Source organism: Canis lupus, chromosome 2 (genome assembly GCF_011100685.1).
Source record: "Canis lupus familiaris isolate Mischka breed German Shepherd chromosome 2, alternate assembly UU_Cfam_GSD_1.0, whole genome shotgun sequence".
Lineage (NCBI taxonomy): Eukaryota > Metazoa > Chordata > Mammalia > Carnivora > Canidae > Canis > Canis lupus.
The window spans coordinates 73,646,038-73,664,670 of record NC_049223.1 but is presented as its reverse complement, the minus strand read 5'-3'; the positions used below and the strand labels follow the sequence as shown (position 1 = coordinate 73,664,670).

General features: G+C 44.9%; 1 protein-coding gene across 6 annotated transcripts in view; it reads left to right on the top strand.

The window, feature by feature from the left end:
• Positions 1-18,633, top strand: part of MAN1C1 (mannosidase alpha class 1C member 1) — a 148,647-nt gene that overhangs the window by 35,057 nt on the left and 94,957 nt on the right. For all 6 annotated transcript variants that reach the window (XM_038531541.1, XM_038531545.1, XM_038531544.1 and 3 more), the window contains exon 2: positions 18,517-18,613. In XM_038531541.1, coding sequence (XP_038387469.1) covers positions 18,517-18,613 — 97 coding nt within the window. The remainder of the gene's footprint in view (positions 1-18,516; positions 18,614-18,633) is intronic.

The window sequence follows — 18,633 nt, the reverse complement described above, 5'->3', positions numbered from 1 at the left end:
CAATGGAAGTACCTGATAGATGGAGCTGAAATTGCAAAACGTGGTTCGATTAAAAGAAAAGGTGAAGGCTCATGGGGCAGGGGCTGTGACTCAAGGCACTCACATAAGGAGATACTTATCTCATGATTAGAGTGCTGGCAGCCCAGGCACCAGCCAGCGGTTCTTTGAGAATCCATCACTGTTAGACATGCCAACATATGTATGTACTGCTCAGTTGTGATCAGACCCCACAAGCAAGGCTGGCGGATTTCATTATCACTTGTAAGAACTTAGTGAAGAAAGTTCTGGCCTGGTTAGAGTTATGGCCACCAACAATGGCAGGTGGTTAATTAACAGACTTCGCCCATTCCATGGATGCGTAGGGTCCACATGTAGACCAGAGGACAGTTGCTCACAAAGAGGCAGAGAGATGGCCGTGTTTCCTTATTCCCATTGTGTTAGAATCTATTGTACTTGGAGTAATCTTTAATTATAAAAGCTATTACTATGGGATTGATTATCAATGTTATTCATTTCTGTCACGTTGCCTGGTAACATCCCTTTGTGCCCAAGACACACGTTTCTGTAGTTACAGGTTGAAGAAGTGAAACCTTCCTCTTTCTTAGCCACTTTGCCATCACCATATTATAAAAAGCTATTTTGAGAGATAGTGGAGCCCAGTATCTGGCAAGAAAAAATGGACCTGGTCTGATGACAGCCTGGATCTTCGAAAAGACTCCATTTTAACCGGAGTAGTTCTTTATGATGCAGTGTTCCTCAGTAGCAAGACAGAAAAACATTTCTAAACAGTTAACTGCATTCTGTTCTCCTCTTTCAGATAACGTTCTGTCCCATTACAGACCAATCTCTACTGCGGGACCCATTTTGCACATCCCTATGGACTGTGTGAGATGTGAGATGTTGTGAATCTTTAAGTTTTTGATGATTTCCAACCCAAGAAATGATCACTGATGGAGAAAATAGGGCATTAGATGTTGCAGGTAGTCTGTTTGCACCTCTGTGAAGTCAGGCTATCTCCATCACCCTGCTGGTTTTGAAAATGCCCCATTAGGGGGAGAAACAGTGGCAGAGTTATCACCAGAAGTACTCAAAATCCTTCTCCCTAAAGGTCACACTGGTGGGATTTTCAGATAACACTTGGCATTGCTATTTTTTTTTTTTTTTTAAGTGGGAAAGCAGCTGTTCTGGGCTTGGGGAGAGGTCATGTGTTGGGTTTCAGATCTCCAGTTAAGGCTGTAACCCCACAAAAGTGGTTATCGCTTAAAGATAATTACATTCCACGTTGTTTCTGCTAAACTCTTGAGATGGACTGATTGGCATATTTAAATCTCATCTCCCAGGCATTTGCTAATTATCATAGCCTCGTGAAAAAAAACCTAATCAAATAGCTGTTTAGAGATGCTTTGCATTTTAAAATTTTTCTGGGTTTATCAAGAGAGAAAATGTGCCTCTGATTTCCTCTGGTTCTTTCCCTGACCTCAAGAGGGTTTAAACTCTTAATGGCTTAAATAGCCACAGCTAATCACTCAAAAAGCATTTTTGCACTGATGTTCTCTCTTTTGCATCACTTCCATCCCTGGCCCGCTTCTGTCTTCCTGTCCTCGAATGAAGCTTTCTCACTTAGCGACTTCTATCTGTGAGGGGGCCCTTGGATTCCAAATAATGAAGCTCATCCTTGTAATTCATTTTAAGCAGTACCAACCAGGCCCAGAGTCAGATCTGAGAGTGAACAGTTAAATCTTTCTCAGGTGCACAAATAGAACATCAAGTCCACAGTGAAAATAAGAGGAATTTCTTCCTCTTGCCTGGAAAGAGACACAAAAAGAGCAGCTTCTCGGCCAGCAGGTTGAGTAGAAGCCACCCTCCTTAGAAAAGGCACCCAAGACTTGTTATTTTATTAATAGCAGCTGCAGAAGACCCCTCCCCCGCCCTACGCCCCCACTCCCACCCCACCCCTGCCTCTGTCTGCTGAACTGATACCGTTTTATGCAACGCTTTTTTCTTTTTTTCCCAGCCACTGGGCTCAGAATTGGGAAAACATGATAGTTTTTCCTTTTTTACAGAATACATGGCTGTCAGTGACAGAAATCTCACCAAGGCCTTTCTTTTGTAGGGAATGTCTGAAAGGGCCTGTCTTTGAGATTTATGAAAGAGCTCAGTGAGCCACCATCACCCAGAGTTGCACCTCCAAAGCAAATACAGGGAAGAGGAATTTTGTGAAGGTTTCATCAAATCACCTGTCACGGGCCATCAGTCTGCTTGTCTTCCTCCTGTGAAAGGGTCTGTTTTGCCTGCTCTGCAGGAGCTACCACCTTCGGGCAGCAGGTTTACAGGCCCCAGCAGGAAGTCCAGATCTGGAGGCAGCTTAGGCAAGAGAAAATCCTGCTCCTGTTAGAAGCCAGAGCAGCAGAGCAGGGCAGGTGCATCCAGTTATTTGGTATGTGTGGATTTAAGGGCAGAGAAAGCTACAAATCCAGCTAGCTGAAGGCCTATGGTGAGCTTTGATTCTGATCGTTCAAACAATTCAAGAATTTGTGGAACTCAAAGATCTGCGTTTTCTCTCTCAATCCTAGTCTGTCCCATTAGCTCATCAAAATTAGCATGTTTTTGGTTTTCTTAGTTAATTCTTTGGTATTCTATTTCAGGGTTTTGAAATCAAATTGCTTGAAATCAAATCACTGTATCCCGTGTGATTAGGTTATCTTTTATAATAGGACTGCAATAATCCTTTCAAGAACACAGCATTTCAGATCTGCGCTGTCAAGGAAAATGTCCTGTGTCCTATGAATTTCAGTCTTGTAGGAGTGAGAAAACACCACCAACCCCCTTATTATGCATCCAGAAGTACCACCCAACGTCATCCATCATCACAGACCTAGAGAAATGAAAAGAAAACCTATGTTGAGCTGTCTGATTAATGCACACTCAGAGAGCTTATGGGGTGGCAGCTACTTGGCTTGGTAGGATGAATGAGCTCCAAGACCTGAGTCATCTTCTACTGTGTTTATAAGGTTGAGCAGGTCTGTTTACTGCTTTGGAATTCTGTCTCCTGGGCTGAGCAGGTAACCTTATCAGTAGGTTTTACAAGCCTTTCTTAGCCAAATATGTACTTTGGAATCTGCTGATGGAGACCTAGGAGGAATAAAGAGAAAAGTCAAGTGCATTTCTCAGGCTACACATGGAAAACAGGAGAAGCTTTGTTTTTCAGATAGTAATTAAGATCTCAGCTCAGTTACCATCTTGGGAGGCTTCCTCTGTCCTCCCTGCCCTTTCAGTCACCCTCTCTTCCCTCCCCTTCTTGGTTTTTTCATAGTCTTTAGTGCCATTTAGAACTACCCAGCTTGTTTGTTTCTCTCTTATTGTCTATTTCCCCACATGGGGGTATGAGCCATCATGGAAGGAACACAGAGGACATAGTAGTGGCTCTATACATATTTTCTGAGTGGTGTCAGGAGAGGGGAGGTTGAGGAAAGAACAGGAAGAGGCAAAGGTTGGAATCAGACCTGGGTTTGACCAATAACTATGGAACCTCAGTTTCCTGTCTATCAAATGGGCATAATACCTGCTTCCCAGAGTAGCCATGGAGGATTAAATGAGATAAAGCATATGATAATATCCAGTGCAGAGACTGGTATGTGGAAGTGCATAGTAAATACTGGCTCACTCTCCAGGCCTTGATTGAAACCATTTTATTGGACAGGAAACAAGGCTCTTCACTGTCTGTGTCTAGTGGTTCTCCTTCTTGAGTCTAGGATTGGGATCTCCAAGGAGAACAGTACTGATCCTCTATGGGCTCCAAGGAGAATCACCTGAGAATGTAGGCAGTTCCATGTGGTTCTACATGGATGAGTTAAGGAGAGGGCCCCAGGGATTCTATACCCAAAGCTTGTCCTCAAGTGGGGCATCAACAACTAGAAAACAAGACTCCTGTCCTCATGGAGCTTTTGTTGTCCTCAGATGTGGGCCTGCCTCTGAACCCCAAAGTTCCTGCAATAGGTCACTTGGACTCCTTGCTGTCACTGAGGTGCCACTAGCAGTCTTTACAAAGTGGTTATCAAGGCCAAACCTCCAGATTTCAGATAGTGTCACCTTCCCAGGAGACCTGGTGATGGGATTACTTCTCTGCCTGCTCCACTCAAGATCTGTGCAGTTCTCACTTCAGCATTTTCCTTAAATCTGTTTTTCTTTCTTTTTACAAAACTCTTAACATTTAGGCAAAAGAACTGGTTCTGCCTCTTTCATGTTTCCAGAGGCTCTAGCCTCTGCTGGAGCAGCTTTAAAGCAGGTCATCCATTTCTTCTAGCAGCCTGAGCCTTCAGGAACTGGGAATGTGAATGTTTCTTGTTTTCAAAGAGAAACAGACCTTAGGATGGGCTATTCAGCCCAGGCATGAGGCAGCAGGCTGGTCCTCGTTTTGATTCTCTATATGCCACATGCCGTCCAGAGGTGCTGGGTTGATGTTTTGTTCATTCACTCATTAGACAGTGGAGCAGCCTGGTGAGATGGAAGGGACACACGGTCTTTTGAATCAGCCAGGCCCCACTTCAAACACCACCTCTGCCACTCTACATAGTCCCAGATGCTGGGAAAAGGAAACGTTGATCTCATCTGGAAGGGTTGTTGGGTGGGAAGCGGTGTGCTGTTTGGTTAACAGTGCAGGCTTCTGGGTTGTCCTGTTGCATCCACGGCCTGGCTCTGCCAGTGTTTGTTCTGTGTCCTTAGGCAAGTTAGCTAACTCCCAGGACTTATCCTGTAAAGTAGGGTTAATAATGATAGCCCACCTTGCAGGGTTGGTATCGGATGAAATGCTCGTGAAGGACCTAGCCCAGTGCTTAGCACACAGTAAACGCTCAGCACATGTCCGTTACTGGATAACAGAGGTAACGCATACAGCCATTATTATTACTGACGTGCTGTTTGACCTCCTCTGTTTGGCCAGCCTCTGTGCTGGGTGTTGAGGATGTTTTGATGAATAGGTCACAGAGCTTAAGGGCAGGGGAGACAGACTTGAAAGAAATTGTGACCCTGCTGAATTGTTAAGTATTGTCATTGAAGGGTAACAAAGGACTGAAGGAGAATAGTGAATTCCAGAATGCTGGAAGAACCTATCTATGCTCCAGAATATCAGAAGTCCTTATTGCAGAAAAAGGGCTATGGTAAAGTGGAAAACGCATTTGGAGATTTGGCGGTTTGCTCATTCAGTTTTTTCAGTGGGAAATGCAAAGGCCCTGAGGTAGTGATTAGTTTCCTATACAGTACCAAATCACACAAACTCAGGGACTTGAAACAATACAAATTTATTTGCTTATAGTTTGGAGGTCAGAAGTTCAAAATGTGTCTCATTGGGTTAAAACCAAAGTGTTGATCAGGCTACAGTCCTTTCTGGAGGCTCTGGGGGAGAATCCGCCCCCTTGCCTTTTCCAGCTTCCAGGAGGCACCTAAATTCTGTGGCTTGTGGCATCTTCTGCTGTCTTCGAAGCCAGCAAAGGCCAGTAGAGTCTTTTTCATATTTCACTGCTTGGACAGTGACTCTCCTAGCTCCCTCCTTTAATTCTGAGGACCCTTGTGAGTACGTTAACCCACCTGGATAATCCAGGCTAATCTCCCCATCTCAAGGTCAGCTGATCAGCAATTTTAGTTTCATCTGAACCCTTGATTCCATTCTATCACACATACTCAGGCTCTGGGGACTAGGACATGGTACCTCTGGAGGCCATTATCTGCCTACCCGAGGCAGGAAAGGGCTGTATGCGTCTGAATATTATCCAGAGGCCCCTGTGGCAGACACAGAGATTGAGAAGGGGTCTGAGGAGAGGCCAGAGCAGGCCTTTCAGGCATGGAGCCTTGAGAGACTCTCCAAGGCACTTACCCAGAAGAGTGGCATTTAATGGTTTACATTTGTAAAGGATCAGCTCCAGCAGTTGGAGAAAGGTTCGGGGAAGTGGGGCAAGAGAGGAAGCAGGGAGACTGGCTGACATTCAGTGACAGTGGACTGGGAAGAGAGGTGGGGAAGGAGGTGAATTACAGGTGTGTGTCAGAGATGTCAGCGACAAACTTACCGGACGGACGTGCGGTGTGGGGAAGACGACTCTGCACTTTCAGGAGGACGGGGGTCCCGCTTCCTGATGGTAGGAAAATGATGCACGTGGAACCCACAGCAGGCAATCACAAGTGCTCATGCTTACCAGGAGTTTTCTCTGTGCCAGGCACTATGCTGAGTGCCTCGTGTCGTAATTAACTCTTGGGGCACCCATGCAAGGCAGTGATGCAATTGAGGACTCCATTCTATGAGAAGCGGTGGAGTACTGTGGCCAAGAGCACAGATGGCCTGGGTTTGAAACCTAGCTCTGCCATTGACTTGCTGTGACACTTGGTCATGTGCCTCAGTTTCCTTAGAATGGGAGCAATGATACACTAAGATTAGCATGAAGATTAAATGAATTGACATATACATGAATCACTGGTGACTCATGGAAAACATTGGATAAGCATAACAGTATCATTTTTAAACAGATGAGATCATCGAGGCACAGAGAGGTTAAGTATCTTGTCTAAGGACACACAGCTTTGGGGAGAGCTGGGATCCAAAGCCAGGCTCTTAGCTCCTGTACCTTGCTACCTCCTCGAAAGTGCCTTTCAGAGCCGTGGTGAAAACTGCACATGCTAAGATATACAAAAGCCCTCCTCATTGCCTGGCACATGGCATATGTTCCATAAATGTATGTATGCAGAAGTGCAGTTTCTTTCTTTGTAAAGTGGGGGTGATGACACCCACCCTGCCTCGCTCACAGGTGACTGTAAGGCTCAGATGAAGAAGGGAACGCACTTTGGAGATAGCAGAACCACCTGCGTATAGGAGGGTGGTTTTATGCTAAAATCCTTCAGAGGGCCTTGAAAAATTTCCCTCTGGAAGTTCACTCACAGATGAGCTGAGATCTTCCTTGTTGTCATTCATCTCTGTTCTCCATGCCCCATCTCCCTGTCCCTCCCCACCATACCCAGCTTCTGACAGAATAGGGAAGTGGGGAGGAGCCTTCATTTTTCAGGCCGAGAGCCAATCTCAGTGCAGTGGCAGAGCTCAGATTCGCTTGTGATCTTATCCATCAGCTCCTTTTGTCCGACTGCTGACTCTATACCAAGATCATAAAGGTATCTCGTAAGAAGGTGTCTTGCCCATTCTTGCTATCCCTTGTGGCCTCCCAGTTGGAGCTCTTCCCTTGTTGGGCCTTTGGTAAATCCTTGCTGGGTCAAAGCCACTGGGCAGTCAACGTTCCTGTCTCGGCATTGCCTTTTCTGCACGGTCTTTATGACATGAGCAGCCCAGGGAGCTCCCCCTGTGTTGTCATCATCCTTAGACATTTCTTCAACATGTATTTACAGAGGGCCTCTATGTGCGGGCCACTCTGCTAGGGGCTAGGGAGCTATAGTGAGCAATGGAGCCTGTGTTCTGGTGGAAAGAAATAGATGCAAATTAATCACTCATACAATTAATGTAAAAGTCTGACTTTGATGATCTTTTATAATAGGGGAATCTGACTTGGTCCAGTAGGCTAGGATACCCTAGGACTGAGATCTAAAAGATGAGTGGAATTTGCTATGCATAAAGAAGAGAGTGGCCCAAGGACAGGTGCTGTCGTGTGCAAAGACCCTGTGGCAGGAAGAGGTGTGATTCTTTGAGGAACTGAGAGGGGAAGCAGGTATGGCTAGGCCAGTGATAGGGAGGATAAGCTGAGGCTGGAGACCTGAGTGGGTGGGACTCCACAGGGCTTGATGGGCCTTATTGAGTTTGATCGTTATACCTGATAGACGTGTTCTAAGTGTGTGTTGGGGGTGGGGTAGAGATAGGAGTATATTTGCATTTTGAATGATCAACCTGGCTGCAGAGTGGACAATGGTGTAGGAGGCAAGAGAGAACTCCTATAGGCCAGTTGGGAGCCACTTCAGGAATCCCATGGAGAGATGAGGAGTAGTTTGGTTTAGAGTGGTGGTGCAGGGAAAAAAGAATGGAGGGATATTTAGTAGGTAAATTAATAGGGTAGTGATGAGCACTTTTTTTATTGAGCACATATTTAGCTGCTGTGCTAAACACTTTACATAGGTTATCTTATTTACTCTCAGGGTTATTATAAGGATTAAATATTCCTGTCCTTATTTTATAGATGAGGAAACTGAGGCCCAGAGAGGTTAAGGTACTCACTCAAGGCCCCATAGCCATTCAGTAGCAGAGCCCTGTAGCAACTTCTCAAACTTTAATGTGCAATTGGATCACCTGGGGATCTTGTTAAAATGCTGGTTCTGATTCAGCAAGTCTGGGGTAGAGCCCAGGATGCTGCATTCCTAACATGCTCCGTGGGTAAGCCCAGCTTCTGGTCCCTGGACCACACTTTGAGCAGCAAGAGTTTGTCTGCTTCCAGGGCCCACACTGTCAACCATGGTGCCTTAGAACAGCTACAGATGAGGTAGGATTTCCGAGACTGCTCAGGTTTGCATCCCCATGGGCAGGATGTGGGAGAGTTGTCTGGACCTCAGATAGGTGGGGAGTGATACCACATTTTCATTTCCTACATTTGCCTTTCAAAATCTCAAACCCAAAAGTGAAAGGGTTGGAGGCAGCAACTCCCCTTCTATTCCCCACTCCACTCCTTGATCCCTCCACCCCTTAGCACAACCAAATCCCACCTATATCCAGCTTCTGAACTAGACCAGAGGCTGTGTGTATTCGTGGATGTCTCATTAACAGTCCCCAATCAGATCATGCTGTGGGGCTCTGATAGATGGGGATAGATTGAGGAATCCAGTATGGATGGTTTTTAGGGACCAAGCTGTCAGCTGTTTGCCTGGACTGTGCTGGAAGGGAAGGAAAAAAAAAATCAACCCAGCATTCTCATCTCCTTATTTGTGTGGGTCATTAGATCCCAGGATCATTAGAGACCAAATCCTTTCCCACTCAGCCCCTGCCGATGGGGCCAGGTGTCACTGCTGGGAGTCGCCAATAAGGCTGAGAGTCATGGTGTGAGAGCACTTGTCTTTAATGACTGGGAAAATCCATTTCCCTTCTTGGCAGCCTTGAGAAGTTGTGACGACGGTTCTGGGTCACTGCCAGGCCTGATCGTTTGTGTGTGGGTTTTCTTTAAAAATGGGAATGTCACACCATTTCAGTGATTACTCCATCCTCCTCTGTTGCCCCCCGAAAGAACTTTCTAACACAAACTTTCTCTTAGTTTTCTACTCTAGAGGCAGACTGCCAGTTACTCCCATTTCCTCCCGTCCTCAAATACATCCTTTCTCTCTTGGGTCCATTGTTCTGGGGCTCTTGAGCCAGGCTGGGCATCTATGGGTAATAGATTTCAGTCACTTTTCTCAGGAGAGAATTCTAGAGCTCTGAGACAGGTAGAAAGAACATCTTAAACAAAATAATAATGTCTATTCCAGACTAGTAAATATTTTTCATTTTAAGATTTCATGTCATTATAATTTGTTCAGGTGGACAAGAATGTCTTTTGTCTGAGAAGGAACTGAAGGGATGTCTTAGAATTCAGCTCCCATTGCTCTGCCTGTGTCTCTCTATCATTGGAGCTTTGTTTTCTGCCTTTGCAGGACTCAGCGAAAGGAAGGCTTTGTGGTCTATTGTTAGGTGTTCTTTGAATTTATAAATCACAGGCTGCTGGAAGGGAGGGGCTTCTAGAGACCATCTAGAGCTGCCTTCTGTCTCCAGCACGGACACGCACACATGCACACGCAAACGATGACTGCCTGTTGTGTATTTCTGGAACCCAGTGGGGGCAGAGGTATAATTTCTCTTGGTATTTAGTTCTCGTGTCTCTTGATTCTTATAGTCACGTTCTTAAGGCCATCCCAAATTCCTCTTGCCATGGCTCAGGCTGTCTCTGCTCCAGTCAGCTATGTCACTGTCCTGACCCCCTTTCTTGGAGACAGGACCATCCCTGTGCTGTTAACTTCTGTGTCCTGACCATGGCAAATCACTTCCCCAGTCTGAGCCTCACGTAGTTCTTATAAAATGTGGCTTCGGGAACAGATAATGTCTTTGGCACTCAGATTCTTTCTGTTGGATGCTGAGATTCTGGCTATGTGTTTCTATTTATCTTGTTTTTCTTGCTGGTTGGCCTTCTCTCTGACTCCCAGCTGTAAAGGCCTTCTCTTTGTCAAACCTGGCTCCATCCGATCCAACCCATGGCCAATCACCCAAGCACTCCCTTTTGACTTAGGAGTAGCATCATATCATTCCTCCCTTATGTTTTTCATTCTAACAACCTTTAATTTCCACATTATAAAAATTTCTAGATACTATTATAGAAAACCCAGAAAATATAAATCTATTAGTAGAAAAAATAACAATCACTAAGCTTCTCACTATCAGAAATAACCACTGTCAGCATTTTGGTGTATTTCCTTCCCATTCTTTTTTTTTTTTTTTTTTTTTCTTCTTCTTTAAAATACTCATAGATGGCCCAGTAAGTTTCACACTATAATTTGGCGCCCTGATTTTTCACTTAATATTATACAAGTAGGATTTTTGTATGTCACTGTGCATTTGGAAACAGTTTTTAAAATCTGTTTAATACTTTACATTTCCTACTTTATTGAGCTCTTGCATGATTATTGCTAAATGAGAATAATGGCCTATCCTGTCAAGCCCACTGAACTACCCAAATCAAATGAGATAAAGTGTGCAAAGAGCCACACAAATATAAATGACTGTTATTTAGTTTTATTTCATCCAAGTGAACTACATTACTGTATTGTCACACACAGACTTGTTATATATTTTTCACCGAGTTTTGCATATTGATGGGCAAAATGAGCTGTCTGGATTTATTCTTTAAAAGGGAACATCTACATATTAATAACTTTTAATTTTTTCCCAGCAATTTCTTAGAGGCTCTGGCCTAAATAACTTAGTTGAAGTGTAGAAAAAGAAGTGTGCACAGAGATGTTCATTATGGAATTATTTACAATAGCCACAAAGTAGAAATCACTGAAATGTCGGATTATATGGTAGGAAGGTTAAGTAAATGATGCTGGACTTACTTGCTAGGCTATGTATAACTGTTGAAAATATTGTTTGCAAAGCCTTTGTAATGAAATGGAAAATGTTTATGTCACCCTTCCTGAAAGAAGCAGAGATGAATGGAAAAAGAATGGAAAGAAAGACATCGAAATGGGAGTGTTGGTTATAGTATTTAAATAATGGGTGGTGGCTTGCTTTCTCCATTTCTACAATGTGCATGTGTATGTTGAATACGTTAAAAGATAGATCAACTTTATTTTTAAAACTATTTTAAAGTCATGTGCAGAAGGAGGGAGATAGGGGGCACAGAACAGAGCTTGAGGGAGAGGAGTGATCTAGATGTGGGAGACTGGACAGGGGGCTGAGACCTGGACTGAGCTGGACTTCTGGGAAATGCTCAGAACCACAAAAGGGGACTTTATTTTTGGAGCAGAAAGAACAGAGTAAGGATGGGCACCTCATTTAAACATGGTAATGTAATTATAAAAGGAGAAACCAAAATTGCTAGCTCCTCATTTGCTCCATCTTTGGACAGAGCTGGCAGGACAGGCCCGGAGAGGGTGCCATGAGCACCCAGCAGGGCCTTTGTGGGAACTGTGGCCCAAGGAGCTGCAGGGAGACCGGCACATTCTGATATAATTTATAAAAGTTAAAGGAAACAGAATTCTGTAATATAGACATTTGGGTGAAAGGGCATCAACTTCCAACAAAGTTTCCTTCTGGACTTTTTAACTTTTTTTTAAAAGTAGGCTCTGTGCCCAATGTGGGGCTTGAACTCACAACCCTGCAAACAAGCATCTATGAACTGAGCCAGCTGGGTAACCCCTCAATGGATTTAAAGAAATAATAAATTTAGATTTGTAGAAAAGTTACAAAAATCTAACAAAGATTTCATATTTACCCCTCACTTGGAGTCCTCCAATATTAACATTTTACCTTTTGCTTTTTTTTTCCTCTCGCCACATACACACAGTTTTCTGAACCATTTGAGAGGAAGTTGCAAACATAATGCCCCTAACCGTTAAATATTTCATTGTGTATTTCCAAAACCTTAGTGCCATTTTCCTATATAACCACAGTAAAACCGTTAAGAGAGAAAATTCACACTGATGTAACACTACCATCTGATTCCTACACTCCATTCAAATTTTGTCAGTTGTCTTGACAGTGGTCTTCATAGAAATAATAATAATCGTTGTTATTTCTGCTCCAGGATCACACTCAAGTTTATGGATGGCATTTAGTTCACATCTCTCTAGTCTCCTTCGATCCTACTCAGTCTTTCCTTTTCTTTCACAAACATTGATGTTTTTGAAGAGTGAAGACCATTTACATTGTACATGGTCCCCTGATTTCAGTTTGTGTGATCCTTCCTCATGATTCGGTTTAGGTTTGTGTTTTTGGCAGGAATATCACCGAAATGAAGGCATGCCCTGGTGTGTCATATCCACTGGTAAATGACACCTTTTTGTCTCTACTAATAGTTTTTTTAAGTATAAATAACTTTATTGAGATACAATTCATGTATCATAAAATACACCTTTTTTGAAAGTGTTAAAATTCAGTGGTTTTTAATATATCCACAGAGTTGTGCAGTCCTCATCATCAATTATAAAACATTTTCATCAGGACACCTGAGTGGCTTAGGGATTGAACATCTGCCTTCAGCTCAGATGGTGATTCCAGAGTCCTGGAATCGAGTTCTGCATCAGGCTCTCCACAGGGACTCTGCTTCTCCCTCTGCCTGTGTCTCTGCTTCTCTCTCTGTGTCTCTCTTGAATAAATAAATAAAATCTTTAAAAAAATTTTTTTTTCATCATCCCAAAAAGGTTTCATTCCCCACGTTGTCTTCTCCCAAGTCCCTGGTAACTACTAACCTACTTTCTGTTGGCATGGATTTGGCTGTTCTGGGCATTTCATAGAAATAGGATCCTATACTCTGTGGCCTTTTGTGCCTGGCCTCCAAGGTTCTTCCATGCTGTAGTTGTGTCAGTACTTCATTGTTTTTTATGGCTGAGTAATATTCCATGGCATATATATGGTCTAACGTTTTGTTGATTCATTTGTCAGTCAATGAACTTTCGGGCTGTTTTTCACTTTTCTGCTATTGTAAAGAGTGTTGCTGTGTGTATTTGTGTACAAGTTTTTGTGTGGACTTACATTTTTTATTTTCTAGGAGATGTGTCAGGGGGACCCCTAGGTTCAGTGATTCACCAGGAGGGCTCAAAAGACTCAGCACTGAGTCCTACCTCTAGCTGTGATTTTTTTTTATTGTAGCAAAAGGACACAGAGAAAAATCAGCAAAGGGAAAAAGTACATGCAGGGAAGCCCAAAGGAAACCAGGCAAAGCTTCCCAGAGTCCTCTCCCAGCGGGATCACACAGGGTATGCTGAATTCTTCTAGCACTGAGTTATGACAACACATGTGAGGTGTTATTTATCAGGGAAGCTCGTTAGAGACTCAGGGCCTGAGGTTTTTACTGGGGGCTGGTCACATAGGTACCATTTTAGCACATACAAAAATTCTAGACTCCCAGAAGGAAAGCCAGGTATTCAGCATCAGAGATTGTACATTCTAAGGACAGGAAACCACCCTCACCAGTTAGAGGATGGTGAGAATACTCATGAAATCCTCATTCCTAGACATCAGCTGAGGATCAGTCTGGCAAGCAGGCCTTTCTAGGAATGGAAGCCTTCGGCCAGCTGTTAGTTCTTTTCTGGACAGGTCCACACCTAGGAGTGGAGTTGCTGGGTCACATGGTAACTCTCTATTTAACTTTTTTTGCCAAACTGTTTTTCCAAAGCAACTGCACCATTTTCATTCCCACCAACAGTGTATGAGGGTTCTAGTTCCTCCTCATTATGGCCAACATTTATTATTGTCCATCTTTTTGATTATAGCCTCCTAAGGCCCTGATAGGGTTTTAAGTTAGTGATTTGCAAGCATTTAGAACAAAAAATTATGATTTGTAGGAACCAAAATGGGTTCTCTAAGAGCAAATCGTGCCGGTCTAACCCCTGATTTTCCTTTTAAAAAAATGCAGCAATTAATTATTTTCTGTACTAGCTATGCTGGGGGAATGTTTCTGTGTTTCAGCCCTGTCCTTCACAGGGCTGAGACAACATCTTTGTGTACAAAAATGGAGACATGGGGGTTGTATTGATTGGTAGGTTCCTCACTTGCTGACAGATGACACTCAAAGAAAGATGCAACATCCAGGAGAAAGGCCCCTGCTGTGGTTTCCCCAGTGCTGTTCTCAGCCCCCCTGCTCAATGTTTCTGTCCAAAACTCGGTGGGGGGAGACACAGATGGCAGTCCTATCAAGTTTGCAGATTACCCAAAGCAGGCAGATGCACGCATGTTGAATGATAAGATGTGGTTCCAGAAAGATCCTGACAGCACAGAATGGTAGGCAGAGTCCTACAAGATAAAATTATCAGGGACAAATGGCAAGTCCACGCCCACAGGATCTGGTCCAGATGTAACCAGGGAGAGTCTGCACTTTGGTTTCTGCTCATTAACAAAAGTATAGCAAACCATAACAAATGGGCAACAAGCCTCGGGGCACCCTGGAAAAACATTATGATTTGGACTGATTAAGGAAGAATTTTGTGAAACTATAGTCAGGGACGCCTGGGTGGCTTAGCAGTTGGGCATCTGCCTTCGGCCCAGGGCGTGATCCTGGAGACCCGGGATCGAGTCCCACGTCGGGCTCCCTGCATGGAGCCTGCTTCTCCCTCTTCCTGTGTCTCTGCCTGCCTCTCTCTCTGTGTCTCAAATAAATAAATAAATAAATAAATAAATAAATAAATAAATAAATAAATAAATAAAATCTTTAAAAAGAAAAAAAAGAAACTATAGTCAAATGAGCTCTGCCTGGTAAAGTGGTGAGCACCCCATTCCTGCAGGTGTTCAAAGAGGCATTAGTTAATCTTTTATTAAGGAACTTGTGTGGGGCAGGAGGTAGTCTAGATGACCTTTGAGGTCTTAGACCTGCCTAACATGAAGCCAAGGACAGTCTATCTCTAAAGCCCAGTCCAGGGGTCAGCCAAGGCATGTATTACCAGCTCCAGAGTGAGGTAGTCTTTCTGTGGTTCATCCTCTTCTTGTGTCCCTCACAGTCCTGTGTGTTCATGAGGATGCTTGGTTATCTACTTGAGACACACACTTGCCCTCTTCTGAGTGCCTCTGGTGTTTAGAAGCCCCTCCCTTCTGACATGACCTATCTTACCCATGACATCTGTGGTCCACCAGTCTGCCAACCATGCGTTAAGCTCTACAGTGGTTTTCTTAATTCTTATTGGTCATTCAGCAAATATTTAGTGAGCCCCTATTATGTGCCAGTCCCTGGATGAGTTGCGATGAGTCTTGCAGCAACGACTAGGAGTTTTGGGGGGACTGTATAAAAGCTTGACTGCAGGCTGCTGTAGGCCATAGCATCAGGAATGTGGGGAAAGAGTAGGGGCCTGACTTAGGCATGACTGGGGAGGAGGCTTCCTCCAAAAGTGCTGTTTCAACCGGGATGTGAAGGAAGATAAACATTTGGCAGGGAAATAGAAGGTGGGGCCGGGGTAGCGTTCCCACTGTGGCTGTAGCCCAAACCATAGCTGAGCACAGGACAAGACCCTGGGTCGGTGCTTGCTTGGGGTGCTCTAGGAAGAGAAGTAAAGACTGCCTGGCTGGGCGTCTTTTCCTGTCCCCTGCTAATCCAGTGCCCAGGTTGAGCCACTTGTGACCCCAGATGGAAGACACCAGTGTATCTTTGTACATGTTGTGTGTATGAGGGGGAGAGAGAGAAAGCAGAGAGTGGGCTGAGATCCATGCTGGTTGCCTTCTGAATCTCATCCCCAGTGGCATAGGGATGATTTGTGCCTTCGCTCCTATCCACTGATGTGGGGTGACTGAGATAACGGGCCTTGTTCCAAATGTCTCCACATCCCTGCAGTGGCAGCTCCTCTGGGAACATGCAGATACCTATGATTCTCCTAATTACTCTGGTACACCCACTCCTCTCTCTCTCTTTCTCTCTCTCTCTATTCTCTTAAGCAGGAGGGGTTTTGAGGGGAGGGTGTCATCCTCCCCATCCAGACCTCTGCTCCTGCTTTCCTGTTGTCATTTTTGTTTTACCAGCCTCCTGCTACCCTCCGCTTCCTCAGCTCACACCGACTTAACTGAGGAGGCCTCCAGATAAGAGAGACTGAGGGAGGAGGCCAGTCTCCCTTAAGCAGTCGTACCCAGCAATTAGTTTCTGTTATTGCCAATTCAGGATAAGTAGAAAATAACAGGAATGGAACCAGGACTCAAAGCGCTTGCCAAGTGCTTGGCATGCATTACCATGACATTTGCATGTGTGTCACATGGGAAGCCATATATCAGGCTGGGCACGAGGATAGGGTCAGTCAGCCTGGGAGTTGAAAGAGGTGGATTCCAGCCCTGCCGGCTGTGCCACCCTGACCACTTCCATCTCTGAGCCTCAGTATGAACATCTATGAAACGGAGAGGTGCTGTGGGATCATTCTGCTATTTCACGGGAAGTGTGGGCCATAGACTAGTCACATCTGCTCTCCTGGCCTGTGTATTTGGGCCACAGCAGCAAACACAGAAATTATGGTCCAGATGCGTCTGGAAGAGACCACTTCTAAGCCTTGGCACCTGGAATGGCAGAGCATGGAGGATGAGGGTGGAGACGTCCAGAAAGAGGAAGCTGAGGCAGGAAGGTAGGCTGGGAGATAGAAGGAGAAAAGTAGAAAAGTACAGCATCTGGAGGTGAGGTGAGAAATAGAAATAAACACATGGACCAGACTTGTGGCTCTCAGGGGTGGCCTGTGGACCAGCAGCATATGGGAACTCGTTAGAAAAGCAAATTCTTGGGCCCACCCCAGACCTGCTGAATCAGAAACTCAAGGATGGGGCCTACAGAGCTCTCTAGGTGATGCTCGCAAAGTTTGAGAATTAAGGATGGTTGGGAGGAGAGGTGGTGGCTGTGGCTTGGGGCACCAGATGGGGATTTTAGCAGCTCAGGAGGGCAGAGGACTAGTGTTTGGTGATCACGTGCCATGGCAGGTCAGAAACTGGGCATTTCCCAACTACTTTCTTTCATGAAAACCTTTCAGGATTAGAGATTAAGTCTTTCAGCAAAACAGCACTTGTTATTCCCATTTCAAAAAGAAGCCCACTGAGGCGCAGGGATGTTTGGTCACTTGCTAGAGTCAAAGCAGAGGTAAAATGAGAACCCAGACAGTCTGGCCTCAGAAGCCTGAGTTCTTTGTACCACACCAGCTGCCTCCCCACACACTGGGCTCTCATCTGTGCCTCTGCTTCCTGCCCCGGCTTCTTCCTCTGCCCTGCTGTCACCCAAGCAGCCAGCCATATAGAGGCAAAAAAGCAGCACCATAAAGACAAATAAGGGAGAGCCTGGGGGACAGAGAAGCAGAGCTGAGGATACACTGTCAGCTTGTATTCCAAGGTGCTTGAACAATGTTCCCTAGGGAATGACATGGTTACCTTAATGAGTAAGAACTCATGTCCAGACTGGGTGACAAAGTTGATATTCATTGCCCCCTACACATGCCAAGCCCTGTACTGGTTGCTGTAGGGGAAACTGAGGCATGTATAGAGGCTGGCTTCAAGGCGCTTATGGTTCCCAGCCAGGGAAACAAAAACAGTAAGTGACCAGCTCGAGTGCTAGGGAGCTCAGGATGGCAAAAGTGAGTCAAGCCAAGTGTTAGAAAAGTTCATAGAGCCTTATGGTGACTTTAGGGGGCAGAACAAAGGCTTTGGGGACAGACCTAAGGCTTCGGAACCACAAGGCATGGGTTTGGTTCCCAGCATTCTCACTGACTCTAGGTAACCTTGGACAAGTTACCTGATGTCTTTGCCTTGTAGGACGGAGTCAACAGTTGCTAGCTCAGGGGATTGCTTTATTAGATTATACCAGGCATCACTCAGTAAGTTGTTTCCTTCCTTTCAGAGAATCCCTGTAGGGCTGGAGCAAAGCAGGAAGGCTTCATGGAAGAAGTGGCTTTTCACTTTGGCACTGAAGGATGGCTAGAATATATTTAATGTTTTCTGTGTCTTCTCTAAGGAATCTGTGGGAAGACTCTGGGCTACTGGGGTCATCTGAGGAGAATGGCCTTCCAGGCAGCCGTGACTATGAATAGAACTATGTGAAAGGAAATCATCTTCTTCAGTTTGGAAGATTATTTTTTTTAAAGATTTTATTTATTTATTCATGAGAGACACAGAGACAGAGAGAAAGAGGTAGAGACACAGGCAGAGGGAGAAGCAGGCTCCATGCAGGGAGCCCGATATGGGACTCGATCCTGGGACTCCAGGATCATACTAAACTGCTGAGCAGCCCAGGGATCCCACGAAGATTACTTTTTAAGTGTGGTTTCAAATCCTGTTGCAGAGGGCAAAGCCAGGTGGTCAGAGTACATGGTTGGGAATTGCCATGCTCAGGTTCTGTTTCCTGCTTTTTCTTGCAGATGATGCAGTTCGCCTGGCAGAGCTACAAGCTTTACGCAATGGGGAAAAATGAGCTCCGGCCACTCACAAGAGACGGCTACGAGGGCAACATGTTTGGTGAGTCCCCCTGGTGGCTG